The sequence below is a fragment of the Rhincodon typus genome, chromosome 31, assembly GCF_021869965.1.
Source record: "Rhincodon typus isolate 14 chromosome 31, sRhiTyp1.1, whole genome shotgun sequence".
Lineage (NCBI taxonomy): Eukaryota > Metazoa > Chordata > Chondrichthyes > Orectolobiformes > Rhincodontidae > Rhincodon > Rhincodon typus.
Window position 1 is genome coordinate 18,377,450 of NC_063362.1, and position 14,728 is coordinate 18,392,177.

The window sequence follows — 14,728 nt, forward strand, 5'->3', positions numbered from 1 at the left end:
TTCCTGTTATGATGAAGGGTAAGGCTGGTAGATGTAGGGAATACTTGATGACTAGAGAAATTGAGGTTTTGGTCAAGAATAAGAAGGAAGCATGTGGCAGGTATAGACAGCAGAAATGGAGTGATTCCCTGGAAGAGTATAAAAGCAGTAGGAGTATAGTTAAGAAGGAAATCAGGAGGTCAAACAGGGGACATGAGATAGCTTTGGCAAAGAAAGTGTGCAAAAAACAAGATCAACATGAGATGTGAAATTTGACAGCCGCTTCCCCCAGTCTACAATACAGGAGGGGGGGAAGCAATCAGTTAGTTGTTCTTTTATGGGATTTTGCCTTTTAAATAGATGAGTTATGAAGTACTGTGGGGCATTCTGATGACCAAGTCAGGTCTACGTGCATGTAGACATTCTAAGTTTAAAGAGAACTGAATGTTCAGTAGTGGTACAAGTCCAACTCTCAACAGGAAAAGGATTTAATGAGCATCTACTAGGAAGGTGGCCTCAACTACATTTCTTGAAACCAACTGTTGAAAATAATTTGTCTTCTCAACTAGTCAACAATAACCAAAACTATTTCCTACACACATTGGGAGCTTAAATTCTGTCTCACTAAATCTTAGTTTGTGTCCAATTTGAATGTTATGGAGGTAATAGGTCTGGTTCACCCATCTCCTGAATAAATTCATTACTGACACATGTCCAAACAAAGATTATGGAGACAAAGGGAGAGAATCTTGGTCATTTCCAAATACAGTGGTCACAATCATAGAACTTGCTGGGCTTGGGTGCTAGTTCCTAATATGGTGTTTTGGGTGTGGAATCTGTAGCTCCAATTTATTTAAAGGCTGGAACTTTTTTCTTGCAGGTAACTAGTAATGGTGAATAAAGAGCAAAGTGACAAACAACAGGTGTTCAAATCAGACTATAATCCTAGTGATGGCTCCCAAGGAAGTTCACGCAGTTCAACTCCTGGCCCTGACTCTGACCGACTCCACGAAAAGATGCGTCGACGTATTGAATCAGGAGACAAATGGTTCTCCTTGGAGTTCTTCCCTCCTCGAACTTCAAGTGGTGCTGTTAATCTGATCTCCAGGTGAGCCTTCTGGCACAGAGCAGCAATCAATGGCTGGGTGTACAGAAGCTGTGTGCAATGGTGGAGTTGTTGGGTTCTGTGACTGGGTAAATTGGATTGCGCGAGGAATTAACCAGCATCTTAAAGTGGAGGGGAGGAAGTGAGAAGATAATTTACAAAGTAGACATTCTCCCAAACTGGATCTTGCATTGTTCTGTCATTGGGTATTGGCTAATCTCTATAAACCTAGCCTTACTTGGAAGTAAATGGAACCCTACCCTGTTACTTGTATATGCCTGTTTTTGTTTGCTGGGAACAGCAGTATTTTTTTTTTTAAATCATTCACAGGATGTGGGCTTCACTGGCTGGTCCAGCATTTATCACCCATCCCAAGTTGCCTTTGAGAAGGTGGAAGTGAGATGCCTTAAAGTTGCTGCAATTCATACCGGTAGACCCACAATGCCATTAGGGAGAGAATTCCACGGTTTTCCACTGGTTCAGTAACCCAGCAACACTGAGGAATGGTGATATATTTCTAAGTATGGATGCTGATCGGCTTGGAGGGGAATGGTGCAGGTGGTGGTGTTCCCATTTATCCGTTGCCCTGGTCCTTCTAGATGGAAGTGGTCATGGATTTGAATTTGCCTATCTAACTGGATTATTATATAGACACACTGTCAAAAGCATCACTCATGAAATGATGAACTGTTAATTCTGGAGCAGGTTTACTGTGGTGCAGCCTGTGGTGGTGCTGGAGTGGCTGCCTCATTGGAGCAGCCAGGACTGGCCGACTATCACTAGTTGGTGACCAATACTCCTCCCAATGCAAATATCCAGACAGACAATCAGTCTGCATGATACTAGGTGGAGTGGAACAACCAAAGCTGAAACATAAGTTCGTCAGCCATAGAGATACGCAACACAAAGGAAAAGCTGTAAGGTTGGAGATATACGGTGGAATGTTTCAGAAAGAACACTGATGTCCTCAAATAAGTGTGGACAGAATCAACTTAAATGTCAGAATGAGACTCATTTGGTTTCAACTTCTGTTTCTTTCCATAATGGACCAAACACAAATGGCCACCTGGTTTAATCAGAATGTCCAAACCTGTCATGTGCTGTGGTCGTGGCTAGTTTAACATCTTGAAGACATGTTTTAGGTTTTCTTTTATCTCCAATCAAAAGTCCCTCTGCTGAAAGTAACGACCCAGCCTAGACCCAGTTCCAATGTGGCTTTTCTTGAGTGATGGCTCTTGCTTCATTATATGTTGTTCTTTCTTTTATCGGATTACAAACTTCACACATGTATTGGTGGGGATGTCACAGATAAAACTGGAGCTCACCCTTAGTTGCTGAAGTAGAGTTGGGAGCGTTTTCTCTTGATTCCTCCCTAACCCGGATACTGAAGCCAACTGCGGTATTCTGCCCTAACTCTGATACAAATTGGTTACAGCAATGATGCATCATTTGTATGACTTCCTGTTTAAACTTAATGGATCAGTGGAGAATCCAAACTTGGGACTTGATCATTTGTACTTTGAGATGTCTTGTTACAATCTGCTGACCATGGCCTTTGTTTGGATTAGGTTTGATCATATGGCTGTTGGTGGACCACTCTTCATTGATGTAACCTGGCATCCTGCTGGGGACCCCGGTTCTGACAAAGAGACTTCCTCTATGATGATAGCTAGTACAGCAGTAAATTACTGTGGTCTGGAGACATTGCTGCACATAACCTGTTGTAACCAAACCAAGGATCAGCTATCTCAGCACCTACACAAGGCTCGGAATCTGGGTCTGAAGAATGTACTTGCACTCCGTGGTGGTGAGATATTGACCAGTGTTCTGCTTCACGTCTGTTCACTTTATGCTTTTCTCTTCCTACATTAGAGATGTTTTTGGTTGATTTCCTGAACTCATGTGAGTGAATTCACACCACCCTATCGCCGACCTTAGTTCTAACATTTATAGTGTATACACACAGAAGAGAAGACTATCCAGCAAGTTCAGTTTCATATATTGCAAGATCACCCAAATATTTTGTTTTTATTAGCAACATGCCTCGAGCTATGAAGAACTCAAAGTTTAAACCTGAAGTTGTTTTCCTACTGAGCTGCCTTGGGTTCAATAGGTACATGCTCCCAACAGGTACTATGCTACCAGTTGTCCCAAATTTGCTTAACAGCCTTGTGAATATGGAAAATTTATTTTGTTTAACACTGAGCTCAAAGATTTCCCATCAAAACCAGCAAGCAACTCTGGCCAGCTAGAAAATCATTCAATTAATTTCTATATCTTGGATTGCTCATAGTGTTTTAGCACTAAGTGTTCTGATTCAGGTTGTATTCACCAATGAGACAATACCAAGATGGATCTTTGAAAAATACCAATAACTTTTCAAACAAGGCAAAGCAAAGATTAAGGAACAGTAACATTTATGACAGCTTGGGTAGTTCATGCCACTGCTCTGTCAGATTTTCCAGAGGATGTCCTGTTATGTCTGAATAGATGTCTTAAATAACATGGGAGAGAGGGGGCAAAGATGCATAGTTTGCCCCTACCCCACCAATGACCTGAAGTACACTCACCTTGCTGTATATAACATCATAGTAAAAGACGGTTGGGTACAGAGATAAGGAAGAAACTATAAACCTCCCCCATTCTCAACTTGCTGCCCCACAGTATGCAACATTCAAATTATCCAATCTTTTCTACACTTCACTAGTCAAAATAAGGCCAGGGAGACCAGAGTGAGATGATAGAAAGTGGTTGTTGTTCAATGGTTTGATGGAATGTATAGGCCTTTAACAGAATTTGTTTGTCTGCAGATCCCATGGGTGATGAGTGGAAGATTGAAGAAAAAGGTTTCAATTACGCCAGTGATTTGGTCAAGCATATTCGCTCTGAGTTCCATGATTACTTTGATATCTGTGTTGCTGGTAATTTCAATTTTGCACACCAAGTTTCTTAGTGTTCCGTTCTCTTTACTTTAAACCAGGTTGACTTAAATGTTACTTCCTTGCAGGTTACCCAACAGGGCACCCAGAATGCAACAGTTATGAGGATGACCTCATACACCTGAAGGCAAAGGTAGATGCTGGTGCAGACTTTATTATCACCCAACTCTTCTTCAAACCTGAAACCTTCATTACATTTTTCAAGGACTGTCGTGCAATGGGAATTACTTGTCCTATTCTGCCAGGAATCTTCCCCATTCAGGTATGTACAAACAGAGGCCTGGAGGCATCCAGGATTCCAGGTAAGAATTTGACATATCTTATGGCATAGGCCTTACATTAAGCAATAATTTCACGTTTCCTGCAGGAGTGCAACTTTTTCTTTCCCACTCCGTAAATTGGTACAATTCAGATTATTGATCTCATTCCCATCTTCCCCTTATCCTGTGGCAGGGTTATCACTCATTGCGACAGCTGGTCAAGCTCTCCAAGCTCCAAGTGCCACAGGAAATCAAAGATGTAATTGAACCAGTCAAAGATAATGATGATGCCATTAGGAATTATGGTATTGACTTGGCCACTGACATGTGCAAGGTTCTGTTGGAATCAGGTTTGGTGCCAGGGCTCCATTTCTATACCCTGAATCGAGAGGTGGCAACTGTGGAGATTCTGAAACGACTGCGGCTATGGAGTGAGGACCCTAGGTAGGTTTGACTAGATAAGATAAATAACACTTCAGTTCACTTGACTTGGATTAGAAGAAATGTAATGATACTAGCCAAATTCTGGATGTACCTGCCCTTCCCTTTGTTTATTCATTAATTTGTGTTCTAGTACATGACATGACTTCAATTTCAGAAAAGGGAGAGGGTACAGCATAGCTAATGTTATTGTGCTCTTGAGTCCAGTATCAGCTGTTTGAATGTATCCTAGCTCTGTCTGTTTTTTTTCAGTACGTTGTCATGGGAGCAGGTGTGTTCAACACCTTAACTTTCTCTTTCCCCACCTTCCTTCAGGCGTGCCTTGCCGTGGATTACCAGTGCCAATCCAAAGCGAAAGGTTGAGGATGTTCGTCCAATATTCTGGGCTTCAAGGCAGAAGAGTTACATCTACAGAACTCAGGATTGGGATGAATTTCCCAATGGAAGATGGTACAATCATTTAAATCATGATCGTTTAAGACTGTGAACAATTGTGTTAAGGTGCCATATCTCAACAATTAATCACGAGTAAAATTACTATTGTAAATATTTGGCCTGACACTCATGCTGGCAGTTGAGCTTTGTTAGCGTATAGTGTATGAAATCCACCTCAATTGTGGAAAAACACCTAGAAGTATAATTCTCAATTCAGTCCTTCCAAACTTAATGATGTCTGGAGTGAGAGTTTGAGCTATGTAACATCAGATTGAAGTGCTGGGATGAATCTGGAATATTTTAATACGAAATGAGCTAAACTGTGGTTTATTTTCTCTTGTGCACTGGGTCTATACAGTAAAATATTACCAACAGCAACATGAGAGTTTATTTAATTTTCTGCTTCCCTAAAGAAGGCAAACAATATGTAGAAAGTAACTATAGATAACATGTAAATTGAACAATTATGGCAAGGCCACCGAGGACAAGCTGGTGCCTATATTGTGTGATTTTTATATTTGTTGTTTTAGGGGAAACTCATCATCTCCTGCATTTGGCGAGCTGAATGATTATTATCTCTTCTATCTAAAGAATGACTGCACCAAAGAGGAGCTGCTGAAGATGTGGGGGGAGGAGCTAGTAGACGAGAAAAGTGTCTTTGATGTTTTCACAGCCTATATCACTGGGGAATCCAACAGCCGTGGGGTAAAGGTAATGGACTGCTGTGATCAAATCAAACTATTGTTAAGAAATTGCTCTCGTATTTATTGTAACTAATTCATAAGAGTTGAGTTTTAAATTTAGTAGTAGTTTATGGAAATTTAACATTAACTTAATGTCATTTCATACTAATTTCTTACTCTCCTAATTGTTTACACAAGCTGCTACCAGATGAAATTAGAGGATAATGGAGTTTTGAGGCTTCTAATTTTCAACTTTTTTTAAATTGGTGGCTTCGCTGAAAATTGTCAGGATGTTTCAGTTTTCATGCACTCTTGCTGTTTTTATATTATACATATGGAGTTGTCAAAGTCCAAGACTGCAAGCCTTGGGGTTTATACCTTATTTTCACATCATTGAACTGGTCAGTATTTCAGACAACTGCACAATTTAACGAACAGAACCTGGTGTTAACAGTTGCCTGCCACGTCAACACACCACCATGTTCCCTGGTCAACCTTTCTGCCTTGCGCTTGCTGCAGTGCTCCAGCAAGGCTCAGTGCAAGCTTGAAGAACAGCATCTCATTTACTGCTTGGAGACCTGGCAACCTTCAGAATTCAATATCGAGCTCAGTAGGTTTAGGGCCTGAACACCACCCTTTGGCCACCCCCACAGCCTAGGCCTCATGATTACATGAGCTGCTTTCAGCACAGCCACCCCATTTTCATGTATTTATTGTACCCATTTTCACATATTTATGGTACCCATTAGCAGCACTTCTTTCTCCCTGGCATGCCATCTGCCCAACTGACTTTCTTGCCCTCTCACCCGTTTACCCCCTGCCTTCAGTACGTATACCACCTTTTCTAGTTGTTCTAATGAAGGTCACTGGGATTGAAACGTTGACTTTGCTTTCTTTCTACAGATGCTGGCAGACCTGCTGAGTTTCTTCAGTAATTTCTGTTTTTGTTTCTAGAGTGATTTTTTTTTTTTGTTACCCAATGCAGAGTTCATCAGTATACAGCAGTGATAATATATAGTATACAGCAGGGATGGTCAATTAATGCTGGCCTGCCAGCAGTGCCCATATCCCATGAAAGAATAATAAGAAAGGAACTCTTTGTGACTTCAGGTTTGTGTATTCTCAGGTGACCTGTCTACCCTGGAATGATGAACCTTTGGCACTAGAAACATCTCTGATGAAAGAAGAACTGGAGAAAGTGAATCAGTTGGGAATTCTCACAATAAACTCCCAGCCTAACATCAATGCTCGACCATCAACTGACCCCATTGTGGGCTGGGGACCAGAGGGAGGCTTTGTTTTTCAGAAGGTATGTGTAAAGAGAATATTAGGAGAGTAAAGGTATGCTACTATTAGTTTAGAAATTGCTAGTTTGGAATCCAGGGCAAATGAAAAGAGGCTCTGAGTAAACTTATGTCTTTACTCTGCAGCTCAATCCTACTTTTCATTCTACAGGCTTACCTTGAGTTTTTTACCTCCTCTGAAAATATACCTACTCTACTTAAAGTTCTAAAGAATTACAAAACACGAGTGAACTACCAGATCGTAAATGTGAAGGTAAGGACAAAATAGTTATGGGTGGCGCCACAAGTTTTGCAGTAAAGGATATAACTTAATAATTGTTACTTTAAGAAGAAAACTGAAGAGTTCCACCACCCCCGCCCCCCCCCCAACCCTGATCCATCTATAGACTGTTCATTCATTTCTCATTCATTTGCAGGTTATTAAGGCTTTACTGATACCTTTAATCAGGAAACTAAGCAGGAACTTTCTAGCTCTGGGCCTAGAGAGAGCATAGATATACTCAATATTTGAGTTCATTGGCTACAAGCTGACATAGATCCATCCTATATTGAAAAAGATGTTGCCTTTGTGGCAATACTTCCTATCCTCATTTGACTATATAGCAGCATAACAATCTTTGCTAACTGCAGTGGACAAGTCCACTAGCACATTTCCTTAGTTACATGTAACTGTTCATTTTGAACTGTGCTCCTCTGCAGTGGAAACCAGAGTGATAGGGATATCACAAGGTGTGACCAGGGTAGAGCTCTCACTTCGGGTATATCCCAGGGTGCATCAGCAGTGAAATGCTGCAGCATAGCACAATCTCTCCTCAATGTTCACAATCCTGCAGCTTCAGTAGACATCGGCTCCGATGGAAAAAACCTTTATGTAAGCCTTTGCTGTCTTCTACATTCTCACATGGCAAAATTTCAGGGAGTCCACAATAACTTGATTATGATTGCAGTGCAGAATGACGTGATCAACCCTCTAGACTGCCACTTGGGTAATAACTGTAAATAATCAGTTGTAGAGTCACTCAACCCAGTATTGGAGGCTGACAGCTTCCTCCAACCACTTTTGCTTGGACATGATACAAGGATTATGGAGAAGAGCTCTTTTGGAGTCTGCAGTGTAACATTTACCAAGGAGACCAAATTGACCACAACTTACTTTATGGAATGTAACGGATTCCACATTACAACATCTGAGAAATTGAACTGACTTTGTATTCAACAGAAATGGGAAAACTGGGACATTGTAGTCATTTTCAGCACTTTCATAAGCTAAAATTGAAACTTTTCTAATGTTGCAGGGTGAAAACATAAATAATGCCTTTGATCTGCAGCCAATTGCAGTCACATGGGGGATTTTCCCTGGACGTGAGATAATTCAACCAACAGTGGTTGATCCTGTCAGCTTCATGTACTGGAAGGTAATGGATCAAATCTTGTCAGGAATAAAATACTATAATCTGCTAGGTTGCTTTGTTAGGTGATTGTGGATGTATTTTTAACTATTCTATATCTTTCCTCGGCAATGAATCTGAACACTGATCCTCAATCTGCCCACTTGTAAGTGTGGCAGCTCTCAAAATATTTCTTGGGATTTCTACTGCTACTTTGAGTGGATGACTATTCAAAGACTTGGTATAGCCCCCTTTTTTATTCAAATAATCAACAATAGAATTTCTTGCATTAATCCCCTACCTCACATAGGATAAAAGGCACAAGTATATTTTTTTCTCTACAATGTGGGGCAGAAGTGTACGAGTAGACTGGAGGGAGATGTCTATGTGGGGAATGAGGGATGCAGTGCGTGTTTGGGTGTAGTGGAAAGTAGTCTGCAGACTTGGTAATGCTTTGCTTTGTTCTCAGGATGAAGCCTTTGCCCTGTGGATTGAACGATGGGCCAAATTGTACCCAGCAGGATCTCCCTCTCGACAGATAGTTCAGGACATCCATGACAACTATTATCTGGTCAATCTCGTGGACAATGATTTTCCATTTGAAAATTGTCTGTGGCAGGTTGTTGATGATCTCTTCAAGTTAAAAGCATCTGAAAACACTTGTGGGACAACGACTTGTGATGTGCCTGTGGAACCGTGAAATGGCATTGTGCAGGATGACTAACTGACAACTAGACTTTGTTTAGGGAGAATACCTCACCCAATCTCCCATGTACTAGTCAGAATTGTTCTCCTAGTGGAATGGACTTTTACTGTAGTGTTTGACTCTGTTTGCTGTGACTACTGCAATATTTTCGCAGCTCTGTGTGTGCAAGCACTGGGTTGAGTGAGGTCATGGTTCAGGTTAATGTGGAGATTCCGTTTACTATTTCTCTGCATTCTTATGGTTTGATGGGGCAGTGTTTGAATCTGAAAACGTATCAAACGACTGTTATTCACGTAGAGATGATAATGAATCATAGGACCAGACAGAGAAAGGGGTGTCACTTCTGAAACTCTCTTTCTTTACTCCATATCCAGAAGTGTGCTGTCTAACATACAGCAGACTAACCAGACCGGAAATAGCACGCCCATGTGTACTCACCAGTCTGTATCTTCCCTGTACTAGGCAGTCACTGACATACTAGGCTTCATAAAGAAATACTGTTCATGAGAAATTATTTCACTCCAAAGGAAAAAGGGATCAGGAATGAGCAGCTGACATAAGCAGCTGGGGCAGGTTTCCTGGATAATGGAATGATGTTCACCAATCCTAGCCCACCTCCATTCATCACATTAAATGAATCTGATTTGATGCTGATGTCTCATCATACCAGGCTGGTGCCAGGGGTGAACAACAAAGTGGCTTAAACCTTTATATAGTTTATGATTTGCACAATCTGGAGAACAACTGACTCTAGCTGTTATTCACCTTGATAGTTCTGACTCCTGTTTTTAAACTCTATAAAATGAAGTAGAACTAGAAAATATGTTTTTTTTTGCAGCAACAATGTATTGCTTTTGTAAATATCCATTTGTTTAAATAGCACTCCTAATCCTGATTTAAGCTAAGTTTAGGAATCAGTCTTAACAAAAGTTAGCACCAAGCTTGAACTGCGAAATTTAGTGTTCAGTATTGTTGCAAATAAGTACATTGCTGGAAGCTGAAACTTCATAAAGATCTATTGTGACAGTCTGCAAAAATATGACCATAAGCTTGTGCTGTGACAATGGCAACTGTGAGCAGCTCTGGGAATTGCAGAGTCTGGCTTCCTGAAGCCCATGCTGTACATCAGAGAAAGCCATACTATAAGTGGTTGGACGTGAAAGCAGTCTGTTTTCTGGCTGTGGAATGATCAAATCTTCAAAGCAATTACAAAGTGTCTGCTTGTCTCAGCAATGGCACTCTTCTTTAAAGCATGAACTTGCAGACTTCAGAAACACAAAATTATTGTGGTGCAGCAGGTCATTCAGACCACGGTGTCTGCACCTTCTTCCCAAATGAACATTTCAGTTGGTGTCATTCTCTTGTAACCCTACAGACTGTTAGTGTTTTGGCAACAGTCTTGTTCCTCTTTGAAGGCTTTGTCCAGACTCATGGTTTTGAATACCTCTACCAGATTTCTTCTCCACCTTCTCCAATCTATCATCCCTGGAATCATTTTGCCAGAATCTTCTCTGCAATCTCTTCAAATGCCCTTTATATCTGTCCTAGTGTGACACTCAGTACTCCAGTTGAAGTCAAGGTGTGTCTAATGCAAGTTTAATGCAACATCCTTTGATGTTTTACTTTAAGCCCCAATTAACAAAGCCTACAGTACTGTAATTAACCAAAAGTACTTTTCCTGCTGCTGAGTCAAAAAGAACCCCCCCCCAATTGGTCTTCTTCCTAAACTCTTAACCGCTGACATGGCAAGAAGAAGGTATCTATCCTGGACCAACTTGCCCAATTATTTGCTTTTCTCACCAGCACCTTTGCTACCGCCAGGGAGGGGAAAGTTGTATCCTAGGTCATGAATGAATGAGGAAATCCATTAGAAATCTTCCTCCAGCCTGAAAAACATCCATTTACCGTTTATCTTTGTTACCCCTCTCAGCCAAGTTTGTTTCCTTGTTGTTACTGTCCCTTTTAATCCACGAATTACAACTGCTCAAGTCTGGTATTTGTCAAGTTTCCTTAAGTTCCAACAGTGAATACATTGTTTTCTGAAGTAAAAGATTGATTTAAAGTCCTTTGGGAAGTCCTAAAGATGCTATGTACATGTAAATTCTTTGTCATGCTATGAACTATACTAAGTTCCTGAGACTTTAGTGGTAGGAAACCCTAGCACCAGGAATTAGCAGGTTGTTGCTGAATAGATTTCTACTTGTTTAAAGCATGAACTGGGGTTTTATTTCGAGCAGATATTCTACATGGGATGAACATATTTTGTGACATTTAGTGCTTATAGCTTTTTATAGACAGCAGGGAGTTCACGGAAGGAGTTCTGCTACAACACAAATTGTTTTTAGGATCATTAATAAGGTCAAGTTTTAAATATCCACGCCACCATTGAACAGATGTGGGGTGGGGGAGGTGCAGAATGTGGAGGATTAGTGTGTGAAAGTTCAGGCAGCCACAGTATTTTTTCATTTGTAATTCTTAAAAACAAAGCACTGAACAGTGTTAGACACATTTTGTACAATATTCATACTTTATCTTATCTTTTAATTGATCAAAGCTTTGTAGAAGCACATGTAAAAATAGACAGAAGACAATCTACTAATCTGTTAAGTTGCTTCATGTAGATATGGTCTCGTTCTTGACTCTGAGTCAGAAATTCCCAGTTTGAGTTCTACTAGAGAACTTGATAGTCAAACAAGGTGTGTTCACAACCCAGCCAAAAAGACTGAGAATTAACTTATAAATCGTTCCAACACATATGGGTTCCTCGTGAGCCATGTGATGGAAATAAAGTTAGAGCATCCATAATCACTACCCAGAAGTTTCAGATGACATGTATGTCAAAGTGCATGACACCACAGCACCTTGGCCACAATTTTCTATACACACCGTACAGTCATGCAAACACTCCCTCACCCTCTCAGAGCCATAATCTGCAGATTATCTACTACCGGCTGAAATATGGTGCCTGCAACATTACAAGCATCCACTGCTACAGTGCACCTCATTTCAGGGTGCCTTGAAGGTATTTCTGTATTGTTGGCTCATAATAACACAACTCCATTAACTTATGAATATATGAAAAAAATCTGAGCTGATCTACCAAGTCTGTGCTAGATGTTTTCAAATCCACTTTATCAGAGATGTTATTACGCACTTATAGAGCGGGTGGGCCTTGAATCTGGCTCTCCTGGCCCAGAGGAAGGGCTCTATGACACTACTGCATGAGAACCCTTCAATTCTGCCCTATTTGTTTCTCCAACACTCCAATAATTCCATGATGACCTAAACTGATACCAGCTTTCAATTTCAGATTTGTAGATATTTTTCTAAGAGATGCTTCAAGTGTACCCTAGATATTTTTAATCAATCTGTGCAGAAATGTTGGTACACACCTCTGGAACAGGTGTGACTTGAACCTGGGCTTTTTGGCTCAGAGGCAGGGATGCTACGACTATGCTTCAAGAGCCCATTCAAGTCTGCCCTATGCTGGCTAGTTCAATGACCATCAGATGTCACCCATATAATCTCCTGGGAAAGGGAAAAAAAGTCCTGTAATAAGTTAAGGCCAGTTTTGGTAAAACTCCATTATTCTGATTGAATTCCAATTCCAGTAATTTAGCCAAATATAGAAAAACTATTCTTAGCTCATCCATTTCTCCCCTGAATGCATGCGGCAAAAATTCTCATGTCATATGCAGGTTGACCGTGTCAGACCTGACCTAGCTTTGTGCCTAATTAACTTGTGTATTTGGGCTTTAGTAATGCTTATTGAGCTCATTGAAAGGTCTGAAATCAAAGTTTGTTTAAAATGCCACAGCCTCTGCTGTCAGTTCTATCTTGGTAACTGAGAGCTTTTCAACTTCCACTCTTAGAAGCCTCCTCGGTTCTTTTCCAAAGCTTGTACGTCACCATATGAAGGGACCAAAATTCACAGAATAGTTGTGGTGCAGGAGGTCACCATTTGGACCATCATGTCTGCACGACTTTCTCAGCATTTTAACTTCGTGCTAATCTCCTACTCGTTCCCTATAACCCTGCATGTGGAACACACACTCCTGGATGTGCTCCAACCAAGACAGGAGCCTGTTTCTTGTTTTAATCTTTAATTGTCCTTACAATGTATCCTGATTTTCAGTAACTAATATCGTGCACAGCAAGTACACAACCTGTACAAGGAAATTCTCAGTCCTGAGTAGACATCACCTTTGGATTGAGGGAACAGCTGCAAGATCAGGCATGATGTACACATGTCAAAAGAGCCACAATCCACATGCATCACGGCCACCACTTAGCTAAAAGACATCTAGAAGATACAATTCTATTACCACTGTCTCCCAAACCTTCCCAACTGTTCCATCAAGGTCTACCTGCATTCTGTTTATTTCATGGCATCTGTACATTTCAGTCATAGGTTGCTAATAGTTCCTGATGATTTTGTACGAAGGCATTGCTAAAGATGAAGATCAACAGATCCAGGATTAATCCCTGGAGGCTTCCACTAGTGATTTGAGTCCACCATGGGCCACTTGCCAATACTAATTTTCTTTTTACTATTTGCCACCAATCCACAAGAATTGTCTTTGGTTGGTAGCCTTTTGTGTGATACCAAAATCTGCTCTGGGAAATCCTTCATTAGCTCTTTATCCTAAAGAGTTATGTTCCTTCAAGAATATGTGGATAGTCCAGAAAAATGCTATTGAGGTTGAAGATGAGCCAAGATCTAGTTGAATGACAGAGCGTGTACAAGGGTTGAATAGCCGCCATAGCCGCCTCTTGTTTGTATTTCATATGTCCCTATATCGTACCTTCTCACAGACATGATTGTTTATTTAAGCCTATAAAATTATTTCTGCTTTAGTCTAAATTTGCTTTCAACATTATCTGTTGTTGTGGTTTGGTTGATGATGAATTTAACAATATTGCCAGGGCCACTATTAAACTAGGTTCTGTGTAAAATATCACCAGATCAGTGATACAGTATGTAACATTTGCCAGGTTCTGGTGTCTCAAATGTAATGCTACTCATTATTTTAAGTGCAATAAATTTCACATATAATGAAAGACAGGTCTGCATTTAAACAAAGCTTTTCATAACCAAGGGACATCGCCAAGTGCTTTAAAACCATTTGAAGTGTTGCCACTGTTGTAACATGACAGCCAATATTATTGCAGTTAATGCCCCTGCTTTTCTTTGATACAGTGCCAAGGGGTCTTTTATGCCACTGACACAGACAGATTAAAACTTGCCTTTTATATGAAATATTATAAATCTATACCTCTAATAGTACTGCACTCCTAGAGTACTGCAGTGTGGTTCCAGCTTTGATTTTCATGCTCCAGTCCTGAAATAGGACTTGAACTCAGAACCTTATGATATAGAGGTGAAAGAGCCACTAATTAGTGATAATGCACTGGTGGAATATTGTGCTGTCATGATTGCCTCTATTGTATAGAGTATCAAGACATGTTGGTAGGTGCCATGCATCAC

The 14,728-nt window shown here is 40.6% G+C and overlaps 2 protein-coding genes across 8 annotated transcripts in view; one reads left to right on the forward strand and one right to left on the reverse strand.

Moving 5' to 3' along the window:
• Nucleotides 1-14,305, forward strand: part of mthfr (methylenetetrahydrofolate reductase (NAD(P)H)) — a 19,464-nt gene extending 5,159 nt beyond the window's left edge. For all 6 annotated transcript variants that reach the window (XM_048614961.1, XM_048614963.1, XM_048614964.1 and 3 more), the window contains exons 3-13: nt 860-1,087; nt 2,653-2,891; nt 3,895-4,005; nt 4,092-4,285; nt 4,477-4,727; nt 5,040-5,174; nt 5,690-5,870; nt 6,969-7,151; nt 7,298-7,399; nt 8,442-8,561; nt 9,004-14,305. In XM_048614961.1, the coding sequence (XP_048470918.1) occupies nt 870-1,087; nt 2,653-2,891; nt 3,895-4,005; nt 4,092-4,285; nt 4,477-4,727; nt 5,040-5,174; nt 5,690-5,870; nt 6,969-7,151; nt 7,298-7,399; nt 8,442-8,561; nt 9,004-9,234 (1,965 nt within the window). In that variant the 5' untranslated portion in view covers nt 860-869 and the 3' untranslated portion in view covers nt 9,235-14,305. The remainder of the gene's footprint in view (nt 1-859; nt 1,088-2,652; nt 2,892-3,894; nt 4,006-4,091; nt 4,286-4,476; nt 4,728-5,039; nt 5,175-5,689; nt 5,871-6,968; nt 7,152-7,297; nt 7,400-8,441; nt 8,562-9,003) is intronic.
• The window catches only part of clcn6 (chloride channel 6), a 97,289-nt gene that overhangs the window by 66,632 nt on the left and 15,929 nt on the right, over nt 1-14,728 (reverse strand). The window lies entirely within an intron of this gene.